General features: G+C 51.0%; 8 protein-coding genes across 8 annotated transcripts; all 8 read left to right on the top strand.

The window, feature by feature from the left end:
• Positions 1 to 297: 297 nt before the first annotated feature.
• Positions 298 to 1,005, top strand: PtrM4_108060 (SNC1, Synaptobrevin/VAMP protein; the record flags this gene model as incomplete). Its single annotated transcript, XM_001935949.2, has 3 exons — positions 298 to 411; positions 699 to 930; positions 983 to 1,005. 3 exons carry the CDS (start codon positions 298 to 300, stop codon positions 1,003 to 1,005), a joined length of 369 nt encoding a protein of 122 aa, XP_001935984.1.
• Positions 1,006 to 2,198: 1,193 nt separating this feature from the next.
• PtrM4_108050 (ArgC, Acetylglutamate semialdehyde dehydrogenase) lies at positions 2,199 to 4,927 on the top strand (the record flags this gene model as incomplete). The annotated part of the gene is made up of 2 exons (XM_066107786.1): positions 2,199 to 4,562; positions 4,634 to 4,927. The coding sequence occupies 2 exons, from the start codon at positions 2,199 to 2,201 to the stop codon at positions 4,925 to 4,927; spliced, it is 2,658 nt and encodes an 885-aa protein (XP_065962235.1).
• A 532-nt stretch (positions 4,928 to 5,459) lies between these two features.
• Positions 5,460 to 6,717, top strand: PtrM4_108040 (uncharacterized protein; the record flags this gene model as incomplete). The annotated part of the gene is made up of 3 exons (XM_066107785.1): positions 5,460 to 5,714; positions 5,768 to 6,520; positions 6,574 to 6,717. 3 exons carry the CDS (start codon positions 5,460 to 5,462, stop codon positions 6,715 to 6,717), a joined length of 1,152 nt encoding a protein of 383 aa, XP_065962234.1.
• Positions 6,718 to 7,034: 317 nt separating this feature from the next.
• On the top strand, positions 7,035 to 8,068 carry PtrM4_108030 (Lipase-GDSL multi-domain protein; the record flags this gene model as incomplete). Its single annotated transcript, XM_001935952.2, has 3 exons — positions 7,035 to 7,110; positions 7,295 to 7,901; positions 7,957 to 8,068. The coding sequence occupies 3 exons, from the start codon at positions 7,035 to 7,037 to the stop codon at positions 8,066 to 8,068; spliced, it is 795 nt and encodes a 264-aa protein (XP_001935987.1).
• Positions 8,069 to 8,844: 776 nt separating this feature from the next.
• PtrM4_108020 (CypX, Cytochrome P450) lies at positions 8,845 to 10,501 on the top strand (the record flags this gene model as incomplete). The annotated part of the gene is made up of 3 exons (XM_001935953.1): positions 8,845 to 8,901; positions 8,952 to 9,507; positions 9,561 to 10,501. 3 exons carry the CDS (start codon positions 8,845 to 8,847, stop codon positions 10,499 to 10,501), a joined length of 1,554 nt encoding a protein of 517 aa, XP_001935988.1.
• Positions 10,502 to 10,887: 386 nt separating this feature from the next.
• PtrM4_108010 (NUDIX domain containing protein) lies at positions 10,888 to 11,493 on the top strand (the record flags this gene model as incomplete). Its single annotated transcript, XM_001935954.1, has 1 exon — positions 10,888 to 11,493. The coding sequence occupies one exon, from the start codon at positions 10,888 to 10,890 to the stop codon at positions 11,491 to 11,493; it is 606 nt and encodes a 201-aa protein (XP_001935989.1).
• A 583-nt stretch (positions 11,494 to 12,076) lies between these two features.
• Positions 12,077 to 13,570, top strand: PtrM4_108000 (uncharacterized protein; the record flags this gene model as incomplete). Its single annotated transcript, XM_066107784.1, has 4 exons — positions 12,077 to 12,104; positions 12,157 to 12,516; positions 12,568 to 12,753; positions 13,563 to 13,570. The coding sequence occupies 4 exons, from the start codon at positions 12,077 to 12,079 to the stop codon at positions 13,568 to 13,570; spliced, it is 582 nt and encodes a 193-aa protein (XP_065962233.1).
• A 96-nt stretch (positions 13,571 to 13,666) lies between these two features.
• Positions 13,667 to 14,073, top strand: PtrM4_107990 (uncharacterized protein; the record flags this gene model as incomplete). The annotated part of the gene is made up of 2 exons (XM_001935956.1): positions 13,667 to 13,892; positions 13,970 to 14,073. 2 exons carry the CDS (start codon positions 13,667 to 13,669, stop codon positions 14,071 to 14,073), a joined length of 330 nt encoding a protein of 109 aa, XP_001935991.1.
• Positions 14,074 to 15,409: the final 1,336 nt, after the last annotated feature.

The raw sequence follows: 15,409 nt of genomic DNA, 5'->3' as shown, positions 1-15,409 counted from the left end.
CAATCAAATCACGTACATTTACAACTGTCGTGTTCATATGCAATTTCCGTCTTGTTGCGCCAGGTTTCACGCAAACACCAGCCTCACTGCTCAAACCGAGCTGACACATTGCCTTCGTTCGCCATCCGAGCGGGCTGAGCGGAGTGCCTTGGTCTTCCGCAACCCAACCACACCAACTGTCTCCATCTTTCAAACACCACACCCTCCATCACCCGCACCCTCCACACCCACCACCACCTCTGAACTCCACGACAGTCGCACTTATCACCACCCTACCTTTACACCGTATCTTCAACCATGTCGAGCCGCGAGGAGCCCCCGTATGATCCCTACATCCCCAGCGGCGGCGCCGGCCAGCAGGGCGCCGGTCAGGGCCAGAATGGCAACCACCGCACAGCAGCTCTCCAAGCCGTACGTTGTCCTCACTTCCCCCCGCCATCGCAACGTCTTGCACTCGTCGTCGCATCCATCGCAGCGCAGGTGCGGCCGAGCTATGGTACCTAAACCCGACGTTCGCGGGAAGCTTGTACCAGTAACATGATGCAATGTGATGCGACGACAACTGCACAGGGCATACGCTCGTACCCGTGCATCTCCGTTGCTTTGCGCACTCATGCAAACCAGCACAGATGTACAGGAAGTGTGCTATGGAGCTCGTACCACTACATGTGTGACCTCATATGCTGACCATGTACCAGGAAATCGACAGCACTGTCGGCATCATGCGCGACAACATCAACAAGGTCTCGGAGCGAGGAGCACGCCTGGACTCGCTACAGGACAAGACTGACAACCTTGCCGTGTCCGCCCAGGGCTTCCGAAGGGGCGCCAACCGCGTGCGCAAGCAGATGTGGTGGAAGGATATGAAGATGCGCATGTGCCTTATTGTCGGCATCATCATCCTACTCGTTGTCATTATTGTACCCTCCGGTAGGTTTTCCGTAGCCTGCGACGCCGCTACTCCTGGCTAACATATTCGTAGTCGTTGCGACGCAAAAGAACTAAACCCACCACACATGAGATACCACGAATCATACAGAAATTAATAATGGCACGGACGAACGCGAGAGGAGCCATGGAGGAAGGGGAGGAATGGCTACGAGTTGCGCTATGACGAATGACATGGGTCACTGTAGCATATGTCTTCACGGCGAATAGGGAGCGACGGTCAGATGTCTTCTTGTCTTTGTTTGCGATTTGACAATCATGCTGCTCGGAACGATGCGCCCCCTTATGATACCTCGAGAGCCCAGTTCCTAGCATGATTGTCAGACGACCAAATGGAGTTTTATGCTTGTTTGTAGACCACCTGCGCTTATGTTTATTCGCACTTGTCTTCATCACTGGGCCTTTGCTACTCCTAATGGGATTTTGCTTTTTCCGAGTGACTGCTGATGTTGATACACAAAAGCAATTGAGAGGCGCATAGCAGTACTAATATTAGCTCTTTGGATACCCTCTGCCCTTTACATGACTAAGTTCTTCCAGATGGTCCTGGTTCACCATTCAACTCAAGTTTGACTCGTCTATTGCACCCTAACCCTTCCAACGTTGCATGCCCGCTACTCTCAGATACGCATGGACAACGTCATATCCTACTGCATGCAGAGCACACATTTCCTATCGACCCAGGAACATGATATCCGCGCTAGCATGCAAGTGCTTAGATGGGAAAAATCAGCCTCTTGCCCCAATACAGCACACGGACAGTAACTACGCAAAGGGCTGATAACAATTCATGTCTGTTGTATACATGGTATCAATCCAAAAGCATGTAGCGAATCATACTACCCCGTATTTCTTTTAGGGTTCATCTGGTATATGGTTCGCGCGGTTTTGCGGTAGACCAGCTGGCGGTGCATGACTGCATGCACCAGGATGGAATAATCGCCCTAAAGTCTGCCCTTCTCGGGCTCACACAATGAGCCAACACGCTCCGAGGCATGCACGCGCCAATGGCAAGCCATGGCAGCTTATGTCGGAGTTGGCGCTAGATGGCCGATGCCCTGTCCGTCTGGGGAAACCGCGCAGCGATAACGGAAGTAGCGAATTTTTGTTGCTTCCGCGCGTCATATCTTTTGCATCCGCTCAGACTTCAGATTGACTCCAGTCTCCACCGAACAGTCACGGTGCCAATTCGGTTTGCTTAAAGTCGCCCTGGGCCTGGGTAGCTGGGAGCGACACTTACTTCACTCACCATGCAGAGCTTCATCCGAGCCAGCCGTGTGGCTGCCCGATCATCCCACCGTATCCTCGCGCAAACCCCACGTAGCCTCCCCCGAGCACTTGTCGCGACCACGACGCCGAGCCGCCTATATACGTCCTCGTCCAAGGATGGCCGCAATTCGTCCATATACGCTGCCTTTCTTAATCTGTTGGCCAGCTCCAGTTCCCGCCGCGAAGTCGACCAGTACCTGGGCCAATTCCGCTCCGTCTCACCGCACCAATTTGCCGTCGTAAAAGTGGGAGGAGCCATTCTGACCGACCACCTGGAGGAGCTATGTTTCGCTCTCCAGCAGCTCCACGCAATAGGACTGTACCCCATTATTGTCCATGGTGCCGGCCCTCAGATGAACCAGCTGCTCCTTGAGTCAGGCGTCGAGCCCGACTTTATCGATGGCATACGGGTCACGGACAAGAAGACGCTGGGCATCGCGCGCAAGCTGTTCCTCGAGGCAAACATGGATCTGGTCATGACACTGAAGAAGGACTGGGGTGTGCCCTCGCGGCCCATCACCGCTGGTGCTCTGCAAGCCGACTACCTGGACAAGGACAAGTGGAAGTACGTCGGCAACATCACCAACGTCAACACGAGACAGATCATGGATGCTCTGGAGAACAAGGAGCTACCAATTCTGTGCTCCATGGGCGAGACGCTCGACGGTCAGATCCTCAACATCAACGCCGATGTAGCTGCTGCAGCCTTGGCCCGCGAATTCCAACCTCTCAAGGTCATCTATCTCTCTGAGAAGGGAGGCTTGTTCAACGCCGAGTCCAAGCTTATTCCCCACATCAACCTGGAGGGCGAGTACGACACGTACATGAAACAGTCGTGGGTTAAGTACGGCACCAAGCTGAAGATTGTGGAGGCGAAGAAGCTGCTTGATGGCCTCCCGCGCACATCGAGTGTAGCAATTACACACCCGTCCAACCTCGGAAAGGAGCTCTTCACCCACACTGGAAGCGGTACACTTATCCGCAATGGCGGAAGCGTCAAGGAAATTAGCAAATTTGAAGACTTGGACGTTACCGCTCTGCAAGAGGCCATCACCAAAACCCGAGGCGCCGATGCGAGCGATGCCGTGAACAGGTACATCCAAAACCTGAAAAACCGGCCCTTTGAAGTCTTCCACGATGACTCAATGGGTGTTGTTGCCGTCGTCTACCCACCCACGTCCGAGGGAGAGTTTGCCCAGCTGTCTCATTTCAGCATGACAAAAGACGCTTTCCTCAACAACCTCAACGATCTCGTGTTCCAACGCATGAAGCAGAAGTACCCGAAGCTCTACTGGGTGGTTGACGACCAATCACAAAACTACGTGAAATGGCACTTGGAAAAGACAGACGGCTTTCTGCGTAGGGAGAATGAGGTCTTCTGTTGGTGGGGATCCGCACAGTCTTCTGAGATCTTCAAACTGCTTGAGGAGTATACAAAACAGGGCCGTGGCATCCTTCAGGACAGTTTGGATGCGCAGTTCCGTCGGGCAGCTGACTTTGTAGCCAGCCTGAAGCAGGGACAGCAAACTCGCGGTTACGCAACAATGGCTAGTCGGTCTTCACGACCTATGCTGAGCCCTCGACGCAACAAGGCTGCATCTTCCCGAGGCTTCGCGACCACTGCAACACGCTCTATGGAGACTACCAACCCCAACCCACCGTATGGCATCAAGCACAAGAGCAGGGACTACCCCGCTAAAGTCGCCCTGATCGGTGCGCGAGGATACACCGGCCAGGCTTTGATCGAACTGCTCAACAAGCACCCCAACATGGACTTGCGCCATGTATCGTCACGTGAGCTTGCTGGCAAGAAGCTAGAGGGCTATGCTAAGCGACAAATTACATATGAGAACCTGTCGCCTGAAGACGTCAAGAAGATGGCCGAAAACGGCGAAGTTGACTGCTGGGTCATGGCCCTCCCTAACGGTGTATGCAAGCCTTTTGTTGACGCCATCAACGAGAGCGGCAAAGATACCCTCATCGTGGACCTCAGTGCCGACTACCGATTCGACGAAACATGGACGTACGGATTGCCAGAAACTATCAACCGTTCACAAATCTCCGAAGCTAGACGGATAGCCAACCCTGGTTGCTATGCTACTGCTGCTCAGCTTGGCATCGCGCCTCTGCTTGAGTTCATAGGCGGCCAGCCAACTGTGTTTGGTGTTTCCGGTTATTCTGGAGCAGGTACCAAGCCGAGCCCCAAGAACGATGTGAAGAATCTCGAGAACAACCTCATCCCGTACAGCTTGACAGACCATATTCACGAGAAGGAAATCTCGCGACAACTGGGCACCGAGGTTGCCTTCATTCCCCATGTTGCTGTCTGGTTCCAGGGTATTCACGTAAGTCAGGTTCCTGTCTGATTACAAATACAGTGGTTTTGGTAGTTTCGACAGCTGACTTGTTGCAATAGCACACCATCTCTATCCCGCTTAACCGCACAATGACTTCTCGCGACATCCGCAATCTCTACCAAGATCGCTACGCTGGGGAGAAGCTCGTCAAGATTGTCGGAGAGTCACCACTCGTGAAGAACATCTCTGGCAAACACGGCGTCGAGATTGGTGGTTTTGCCGTCCATAGCTCAGGCAAGCGCGTTGTCGTCAATGCGACCATCGACAACCTGCTCAAGGGCGCGGCGACTCAATGCCTGCAGAATATGAATCTGGCACTTGGATACGGAGAATACGATGGCATCCCATACTAGATGGAATCTACATGTGGTTGTCGTTCTTTTCAACACTTACCAAAATGGGTCGATGATGGCTACATGGCACGTAGGAAAAAGCAATGAGCCGGGGTTAGGCTCTTGTCGGACGTCCAAGGCAGTCTTCTTCTTTGAACTTGTAGATATATCCAATTGCAAGCATGTTCACATTCGTACAGGAGTGTTCTAGTTTTGAAGACGGTGGCTGACTATGAGTTTGGCGTGTAACCTCTAAGCGACAATGTATCGCGGTGCGAGTCATGTCAGCGTGACGATGAGGGGAACATGCATCAGGCCTAGATTGGATATTGTTTTCCGCGTCAGCATTACTGAGCCAGGTCGAGAAGCAGACGCTTTACCGCTAGCTCTTCTTCTGTTGAGCAATGGCTGATCAACGCAAGGGTATGATGTGAGTCGAGGTACATATGTTAGTGGTGGGTCCACTCCGCATTTGGTGGTTGTTTACTCTGGAAAGTATCCATTCTACACGAACTGCAAGTTGTTCCTTCAAGCTTCTTCATCTCCTCCAAACATGGGCAATCATGCGCTGATCTATGGCGCTTCTGGTATCTCTGGGTGGGCTATCGTCAATTCCATCCTCAACGGCTACCCTTCCAAGGATGCATTCTCCAGAGTCACAGCAATGGTAAATAGGCCATTGACAAGAGAGATGGCTCTTTGGCCCGATGACCCAAGACTACAAATTGTATCCGGTGTGGATCTAGTCAAGGGAACTCAGGAAGAGTTGGAGAAGCAGATCAAAGAAAAGGTCAAAGATGTGGAGACAGTAACTCAGGTGTACTTTTACTGCAAGTCCAACACGCGCAAATGATTGACCAGGACTCACACTTTCCAGCCTACAAACAAATAGATGATCCCGGATCTGAGTGCAAGATCAACGAAGCAATGTTGGAGCGCGCTGTCACTGCGATTGACCATCTGTCTTCCAAGCTCTCCTATGTGCTTCTTCCAACAGGTACCAAGATCTACGGGTGCCAAATGGTGGATGAATTCCCATTTGCAAAAGACCTGCCACTGAAAGAAACATTACCACCTATCCCGGAACCACACCTCTCCCAGCTCTTCTACTACAACCAGATCGACTGTTTGAAGCGCATCTCCAAGGGCAAGAGATGGAACTGGTGTGAGGTACGACCTGACAACATCATCGGTTTCGTTCCAAACAACAACGCTTATTGTCTCGCACAAACCCTAGCGTTATATCTTTCGCTCTATCGATCTGTCCAAGGTGAAGGTGCCAAGTGCCCATTCCCTGGAACGGAGAAGTCGTGGGTGAATAAGTACAACGAGTCTCCACAGGACATGGTCGCACACTTCTCCATCCATGCATCTTTGCACCCCGAAAAGACTGCATCGCAGAGTTTCAACGTCGGTGGGCAGGAAGACAGTTGGAGCGGTAAATGGCCGGTCATTTGTGATTACTTCGGTCTTGATGGTACTGGGCCAGAAGAAAACTCGCCACAGCCTGGTGCGTACATTGATGCACACAAGAAGGAATGGTATGAACTGGAGAAGAAGCACAATCTCAAAAAGGGAAGCGTGGATAGCGACATCACACATCCAGGCTTCCAGGTAAGTCGGTTCAAAGCTGCACAAAGCGAACAGCTCAAGCTAACATGCCACAGTACGTCATCATGACCTTGTTTGATTTTGACCGCCAGATGAGCATGGAGGCTTCGCACAAGGTTGGATATACAGAGGAGATTGGGACGAAGGAAGCGTGGACGACGGCATTCGATCGCATGAGGAAGGCCAAGGTCATACCGTGATAGCCCCTCGTGCTTTCCGTATGCAGCAAGCACCGCGATTAGCGTGACAGGTAGTCGATCTTGCATCTAGTCGCATATACCATTTCCATTCCATGCCTCAATGCGTTTCCTCTTGCCTGTGTAATGACCGACGCCAACGATGTGCGCCATGGTGAATACTCGCCTATGTACCCGTCGTGCCTGCCTAATAGCGCAGACCCCCCTGTTTTACGAGAGCTAGGTTCGGCGATCAGCAACACAGACCGCGATGGCTACGCAACCGTGAGCTTGCAGAGTATATTGTTTTCGCAATAGATGATAATTCGATACACATCATTATGCTTCCGAATTTGGGGAGCCCACGAACCAAACTCGCGCTGAAGGTGGTTGGCCTGGTGGCTGTTGTGTGCTTCTGTAGGTCCCCTTTCCTACTTACCTACTCTCATGTGGAGCTGATCTAGGGTCCACAATCGCGTTGCGAGTTGACCTTGGCCTACATTTGCAGGACCTATAATTTGCATAGAAACTCCCTAATCTTCGTTGTCGCGCGTGCTTGACCATCACCTCCCTTACATACCGCTAACCACCAACCTCCCAGTCATCCCTCTCGCCTTCGGCCTCCCCCACAGATCACCCCGCGCAGACGTCAACATCCCACTACGAATACTCCCTCTCGGCGACTCGATAACATGGGGCTGGCAACCCACAGCCAAGGAGAATGGCACAGACGGCTATCGCGCTGTGCTTATCCACGAGCTCACCTGGGCGCGCTATGGCTCTGTCAAGTTTGTAGGCACGCAGCACTCTGGATACATGTACAACAACGAGAATGAGGGGCATTCGGGAAGCACAATTAGTCAACTACAGGGCGTAATGAAAGCAGGGCTAGAAATGCGACCGAATGTCATACTACTCCACATCGGCACGAATGATCTCGCTCGCCAGGAAACAGCAGAGGAGAAGTGGATCGATGCGCCGGAGCGATTAGGAAGGCTTCTTGATGAGATATTCAACACATGTCCGGATACCGTGGTTCTCGTTGCGAAAATCATACAAGCACAGGATACACAGACGAGGGCGAACATTCAGGCCTTCAATGATGCGATACCTGGGGTGGTGAAGATGTGGGTGGAGAAAGGTTTCAAACTTGGTGTTGCGGACCTGAGTATCGTGGGCACGAATGAATTGGTTGATGGTTTGCATCCGTAAGTCATTCGGTCGGAAGTGGTGTGAGGGCGGATGGTACTAATGCTGATCTAGGTCCTATGCTGGATATTCTCATATGGGCGATATCTGGTGCGATGCCATCAAGGCTGTTAGTAGGAAGGGATTGATTACGCCGCCTGTTGCGGTAGAGCGATTGAATGGATAGATGATGCATGTTTGTTGAGTTTCAAGATACATGGTTTTCAATTCTTATACCATGCATATTGCACGCCAATTTCCACAGGCTGATAGACAGTAACTAACGTGCCTACTGCCAGTCTTACATGGAAGACGCGAAGCCCCAAACTCTATCGCTCAAGCATAGCTAGGTGTTGCTGCAGCTACCTGTGCAGAAGACAAGTGCTGCCAGACGCGTCTTCCACGAATCAGGAAACCTCATATTAGATTGATGCACGACTCGCATACATCCGCGCTGTGTTCATTTGTCAGACGTACCCGATGCCTTCCTCTTTCCTCGGTGGGGTTAACATGCGGGGTCCCGCCTCTACGCGACATTGCGCTAAAGCATTTCCCAAGCTCCGATGTTGGAAGAGTGATGGTCTGTATAGCAATCTGCAAATCACGATGTATCCGGAAAAACATCTGTCATACAGTGTAACATTGAAAGCCTGTTGAAAAGAGATCATGTATCTGATAGCGCTCGTTGGTGTACTAGTTAGGCAAGTCTGTCTCGCTGGCTTGCATACTTGGTGTCGGAAATGCTTTTGCGAGGCTACGCCTTTGGAAGTGCAACGAATAACGCCGTTTTCTGCGTCTCTGGTCCGGTAGCGTTGAGGTCACAGGGACTAATTCAGGATTAGTATATCTGAATGGCTTTGCATTTTGTAGTCTTGTCCGGCTTCATCTCCCACACTTCACAGCAATTGATTGGTGTTTCACCGTCCTCTATATCACCCGGGAGTTGAGCAGGTGCCATTAACTATGGGTCTTGTAGACGCAGAGCGTCTTCACCAGGCCGCGATATGGGCACCAGTCGCTGTATGTCCTACTCTCTTTCCCTTTTGAGACACAAACCTAACCATACTCAGTTCATAGCCTATATAATCCTCACGGCAATCTACAATCTCACACTCCATCCTCTGGCGAAATTCCCCGGACCGCTACTATGGCGCATCTCGCCCATACCTTCAATCATCTCTCTTCTCCGTGGACGTATCGCCTTTGATTACAAGGTCCATCACGACAAATATGGCCCCGTTGTCCGTGTCATGCCCAATGAACTTTCATTCAACACAGCCCGAGCATGGGAGGATATTTACGGCCACCGGGTTGGTTTAGCCAACATGGATAAGGATCCAATTCACGTTGGGGCAGTAGAAGCAATACCCGGGGCTACGAATTTAACCATGGCGCCGGATATTCATCATGCGAGACAGAGGAGGGCGCTTGCTCATGCGTTTAGCAAGCAGGCGTTGTTGGAGCAGGAGCCTATTTTGAGGGATTACGTAGATTTGTTTGTAAAGAGATTGAGGGAGAAGGCGCAGAGGGGGGAACCGGCGAATATGGTGTCGTGGTTCAACTTTTGCACTTTTGATATCATCGGGGATTTGAGCTTTGGTGAGCCTTTTGGTTGTTTGAGAGAGGGTAAGTGCATGCGATCATGGGGGTACAACCCAAACACTGACGTTCCACCCCAGGCGAAGGTTCTGAATCAGCAAACTGGGTTGTTCTAATCTACAAAGCCATCAAATCCGGCGCCATCGAACAAGCCACCCGCCGCTTCGCCAAACCAGGCTCCCTGACTCAGAAGTTCCTCATGTGGTGCATACCCACAGTCGTGCGCGAACGCCGCTTCCGCCACCTGCGAAACTCAACTGAGAAAACGGTAAAACGCCTAGCCATGAAGACCGAGCATAGAGACTTTATCTGGTACATCCTCCGGCAACGCGAGAAGAAGAACGAAGTCTCGGACGACGAAGTAATCATGAATGCCGCCTTATTCATCGTAGCAGGCAGCGAGACGACAGCTACACAGCTCTGCGGCCTAACAAACTATCTTCTCCGGGATTCTGAGAGATTCAGGAAGCTAAAGGATGAACTGCGAAGTGCGTGCAAAACAGAAGCGGACATCAACATGGATGTTTTAGGAAATCTACCTTATATGAACGCTTGCATCGAAGAAGGCCTTCGCGTCTTCCCCCCGGTACCCGTCGGCCTCTTGCGTACCGTTCCGAAGGGCGGCTCTTTGATCGATGGTCATGCTGTACCGGAGTACACAAGTGTGTGCGTCAGTTCCTGGGGCGCCTCGCATTCACCCTCCAATTTCGTCCAGCCGGATTCCTTCATCCCCGAGCGCTTCCTTGATACGCCTGAGTCCAAAGTAGAATTCGGAACTGACGTTAAGAACGCTGCTCGGCCGTTTTCTACGGGGCCGAGGGGCTGTATCGGAAAGAATCTGACATATGTGGAGCTAAGGCTTATCTTGGGAGCTTTTCTGTGGAATTTTGATGTTGAATTTACGGAGGAGGGTGGGAAGCTTTGGGACCCGAGAAATGATTTTGAGGGGCTCAAGGCGTTTAATACTTGGGAGAAGAGTCCGTTGTTGGTGAAGTTGACGGATATAAGGACGAAGGGTTGAGAGAGGGGTGGGATATGAATGATGGCAATGATATCGAGGCGATACATTTCTGTACACTAAGTATCTAAGAAATATAAGACCAGAAATAATGTCATCCATATTATCATGTTGGTGGGAGACCTTCACGTGAACTCGTGAAAGCGCGAGGCGGGGTTACCACGCGTTAGCTCCGAGTCAACTACGTCAGCACCTGCTTGTGTCTGGACTGTTTACAACTTCCAACCATTTCGTCAATGTACAGACGCCCAGTCAACCTCCTCACAAAACTTCCGAGCGCAAAAAAGCATAGTGCTCGTAGCCCGATTCGAATACGAAGCTTGTTTTCTCGCGATAGCTTTCAACTGCGCAGCTTCCACGCTCGCAATCAGCTCCGTGCAGCCTACAACATGCCGCAAGAACCAAAAATTGTCAAGGTTGAAGACCTCCCAGCTACCGAGGCAAAGTGGATCGAGTTCCAGAAGATCTCGTGGCAAGATCAGACGGGCAAGGACCGTGTATGGGAAGCTGCCGCGCGCAAAACTCGAGGCAAGGCAGGTGTGGACGCGGTAGCTATCAGCACCATCATCCGCCATCCTTCACGTCCAGCCTCGACTATCGTCATACTACAGTATCGCCCACCGGTGAACGCCGTCTGTGTAGAGCTCCCCGCCGGTCTAGTCGATGAGAAGGAGTCACCCAGCGAGGCCAGCCTACGAGAGTTGCACGAAGAGACCGGGTACAAGGGCAAGCTAGCCTTCATTAGCCCGACTATCGTGTCTGATCCTGGTATGAGCACGGCAAACATGCAGTTGGCGATGGTGGAGGTGAACCTAAAGGAGGGGGACAAAGAGCCGGAGCAAGCGTTGGATGATGGCGAGTTCATCGAAAAGGTTGTGGTGCCGATCGATGAGTTGTATGAACGCCTTATCAAGTACGATCAAGAGGGGAAGAGCGTTGATGCGAGGCTCTGGCATTGGGCTGCAGGATGGCATGCGGCCAAAACCATGTTGTAAGGGAGTGCGTATAGGCAGTTGAGCACTGCCCTTATCGGTATGAAGGAGATCACGTTGGCCTCTCGGAACAGAATCTTATAGGACCCTCTGTTCGCTAGGCGCATACACAATTTGATATCCCTCGCCTTCACGGAAAATGACCTAGCCTGATTGATGGGGCTGAGCAATTACTTGCTTCAATGAGTACTCAGCTTACACCACAATCAATTCCCATTTCCTCACATACGGCGATGACATTCCCGATATCCGGAAAGTAGGCCCTTGATGTTACCGTAATCGGTAGGTACTCACGAACTGCTGTTATTTCATCTTATTCTGTTGTCATGCAAACATTTTGCGGTCCCCTGACCGAGCCCTGACGGCCCGCCGTGCACTTTGTCCCTTTCCATTTATCTCTCACTTCGTTCTTCTCAGCAATTGCGTGACATTGTGCTCATTACTTCGGAATTAAAATGGTAGGCTGCTCTTGTTAGCGCAGACTCGTTGATGAATAAGCTACTGCTCCTTCCCTGCTACTTATTTTCTACATCAATCACTTTTTACATTCTCTTAGACGCACTTAGGCTTTGAGAACACCACGAAGATGCAGTTCCTCAACATCCTCTTCCTCGGTAAGTTTAGTTATCACTGTCATCGATAAAAATTTCCTGATTCTGATCACAGGCCTCTGCGGCTTCCTCGCTAATGCCGCTCCAACGTCCCCCAATGATGATGGTCTGTCCAAAGACTGGACCCACGTCTTTACACAGGACAATATCAACCTCTCTACTGTCAATCCTGGCTCACCAATGGCATCTGTTTCAATCCCCAGCGTAGCCGATGCCACAGAAGTTCACGGTCAAATCGTGAACAAGTGCTCATTCCCCGTCTGGGTTCGCTTAGCAATCGCGGCAACTACCTCCAACCCAGATCGTCCTGGCGCCAAGTGCGACCACGCCGGAGAAACCCACATGGTCGAAGTTCAGCCGGGAGGTACCTACCTATCTCCCTTTCCTGCCAAGTGCGACCAATGTGGTCACGTCCGTACGTATGCCCACCCATCCTCTGGGAATCATACTAACATACAACTCACAGTCAAGGTCGCTCACAATGCCGGCGATCTTAAGGTCTACCAATTCGAGTACTCTATGGACGGCCATGATGGTCGCCTGTGGTACGATCTCAGTGCGGAAAACGGTGCGCCCTTCCAGAAAGTCGAGCGTTATCTGGGAACTTCCGGCCGTAGCTGCCCATTTGTGGACTGTAAGCCTGGTCAATGGGGTAAGCACCCAGTGTATGGGTGTGACTGGCCTCTTCAGCCGGTTTGCAACACTCCCAGTACTGTTGTTGGAGTGTTGTGTGGCAGGGTCTGAGTGATCACGGACGCAGAGATGCTTTGTGCGATTAGGTGTTTTATTAGATTGGGGATTACATGATAGATGACTACAGGGCTTGGGGGTTTGAGAACACATGACATGGCAATCGCGGATCACTGGAACCTCACGAATCAATACAACCTCATCTGTGTCTTTCAACAACCACCTCATCATACCAATTCAATTATTTCCCTCATGACCTCACATCTCACAGTCAACAATTTTCGATGACTTACCTCCTCGGCTACACGGCGCGGTGTCAAGTGGAAGAGTAATGATAGGCCCATCTACCAAAGTAAGGCGTTTGTTTACGTCATCAAACTCATTCTCATCATCTCTGTATTCGGTCCCTTCTTCTCCAAGTCCTTAGGCGTTGACTTCTTCCAATCATATCCCCGAGTGGCCTAATACCAGTTTAGTAAACGCGACCACGGCTTACGCTGACACGATTACTCCGCGGTAATTCCAACGCCTGTGAAACCTTTCAATATCACATTTTTCAGCAGAATCTTCTCTCCTATACCACACACTCCTAATCTAGCTGTATTATGCGCAAAATTCCACCAGCCATGAAGTTGGGCGTTTGAGCTTCATTGGACAAAGGCAATTTGCCATGTCAGCAATGCCCCGAAGCCATCACGCCTCCAACACAATTGTTTACATCATCATCAGCGTTCGAGCTGTGGGAGAAACTTACCACTTCTAACACAAAAGATGTATAAAGGCTGCAGGATGGCCAGCATTGACACCAACTTCACCCCTTCATCCCTCATATAACCCACCTCACTTACACATAACCCCCAGCCCAGCCTTCCAAAATGCAGTTTCCAACCACCGCCACCTTCCTCTCCCTTCTCGCTTTCGCTGCAACAGCATACACCTACGACACCGTCAGCTTCACTACATCCTCTTGCCCTGACTGCAGCCAAGCTGTAGGCTGCTCTATCGAGGCGCGCACCGGGCTACCACCAAACCAGTGCGTCCGCATGTGGAACGGTGACGCCAGCCTGACTGTCTATGGTGCCACGAATCCTTCTTGCAAAGGTATATTTATGAGTATTCATTTAGTTGAATCACTAGCAGAGGCGTTGAGGAGAGGCTAATGGGACGCGTGTGTGCAGTGAACCTGTACGAGTCTCTCGATTGCACGGGGACGCCAGAAGTGCATCAGAATGCGCAGTGTGAGAACTTCTCGCCTAAGAACTCGTTCAAGATTACCTGTTAGGTTGGGTAGCTGGACGTAAGAGGTGCGTAGACGGAGCGGGCAGCGGGAACCTTATCAAAGTACAGTCACTACTGCTCCTTCTTTCTCTAGGCGATCGCAATGCTGGCTGTTAGTTCAACACATGACAAAAGCCTTGTGAGTCCTGTCCAATTTGCAGTTTAGAAAGTAGAAGAAGTGTTTTTGATATTAAAAAATGGCGTCCTGAAACTTCATGTACATTTGCGCTCACTTTCCTACGGCCTTTCTGTATCAATTATGCCCAAAAACCGTCTTCTTCGTAACAGTTCTGTATGTTAATCCAAAGAGCTATAGCTCTCACCGCCGTTCGAGAGTTTATCCTCGGAACTCCAAGTTTGGTATGGAGTAGTAGAAGTGTCGAGACCGAACGCACGCAAGGATTCCCTATACCATCTCGTGTAGCATACCTCGCACGTATCATGGCGCATACCCTTGCGAGCCTCGCTTCCTTTCTTCACAATTTTACAGAATTTGCACCATAATCATCTTTCGGCTTCAACCATTGCTTCCGTTCCAGGTATATATCCCGGTTGCCCTCGTGGTGTTGCGAAGCCACAGTCAGCACAGAAGCGTCTGTAGGTCTGGGAGCCATTCCGTCCAGTCTTGCCTTTGAGCATCGTATCGGCAAAATTGGATGCATGTCGCAATCTGGTGCAGAACTTGCAAGCATATAAATAGCGATCTTTTGCCCATGCAGTTTTCTCGACAACAAGGAGCTCGTCGTGGGTAGCTTTCTCAACGATATTGTGGAAGTGCCGATTTGTGAGGCGCAGGTACCGTGCAGCGAAATTGCCTCCTTCTTCTGGGTCCATGAGCTGGGCTGCTATGTTCAGGTGCAATTCTGTTGCTAGGCGGAGTATGGGTGGAGTGGACTCGCCAGGCAAGGCTGAGGACTGCATAGCATGAAGCTCGGCGCGCGGTAGGTAGAGCGTGTGGTAAATTTCACTGACGGTGTCGGTTTCAAGATTTGTGGAGAAGACTGTAGTTGGAAAAGACGATAGTTGAGAGATGGTGGTTGATATATATGGTAAGTTAAGCTACGCCACCCCCGCGCGTCACACAGCTTTCTTTCGAGTGACAAGGCTGGACAGGCAACAGCAGGCAATGCACCTACCAATTATGTGGTGTCTCTGTTTAAATCTGGGAAAGAGCGACGGCATCGATCAATGACGAACTAGCGCGACACTAACAGAAGCTAGTCCTAGTGAGGGTGAAGGATAGATGTCTGCCTACGAGGCTCACCTGCCCGCAGCACCATAAAATATGGTCGAATTGAGACAGAATTAAGAAGAATGATATATACACCGTCTATTAATCT

Source organism: Pyrenophora tritici-repentis, chromosome 5, assembly GCF_003171515.1.
Source record: "Pyrenophora tritici-repentis strain M4 chromosome 5, whole genome shotgun sequence".
Lineage (NCBI taxonomy): Eukaryota > Fungi > Ascomycota > Dothideomycetes > Pleosporales > Pleosporaceae > Pyrenophora > Pyrenophora tritici-repentis.
The sequence above is the reverse complement of the archived record's forward strand: the minus strand, read 5'-3'. Positions and strand labels throughout refer to the sequence as shown.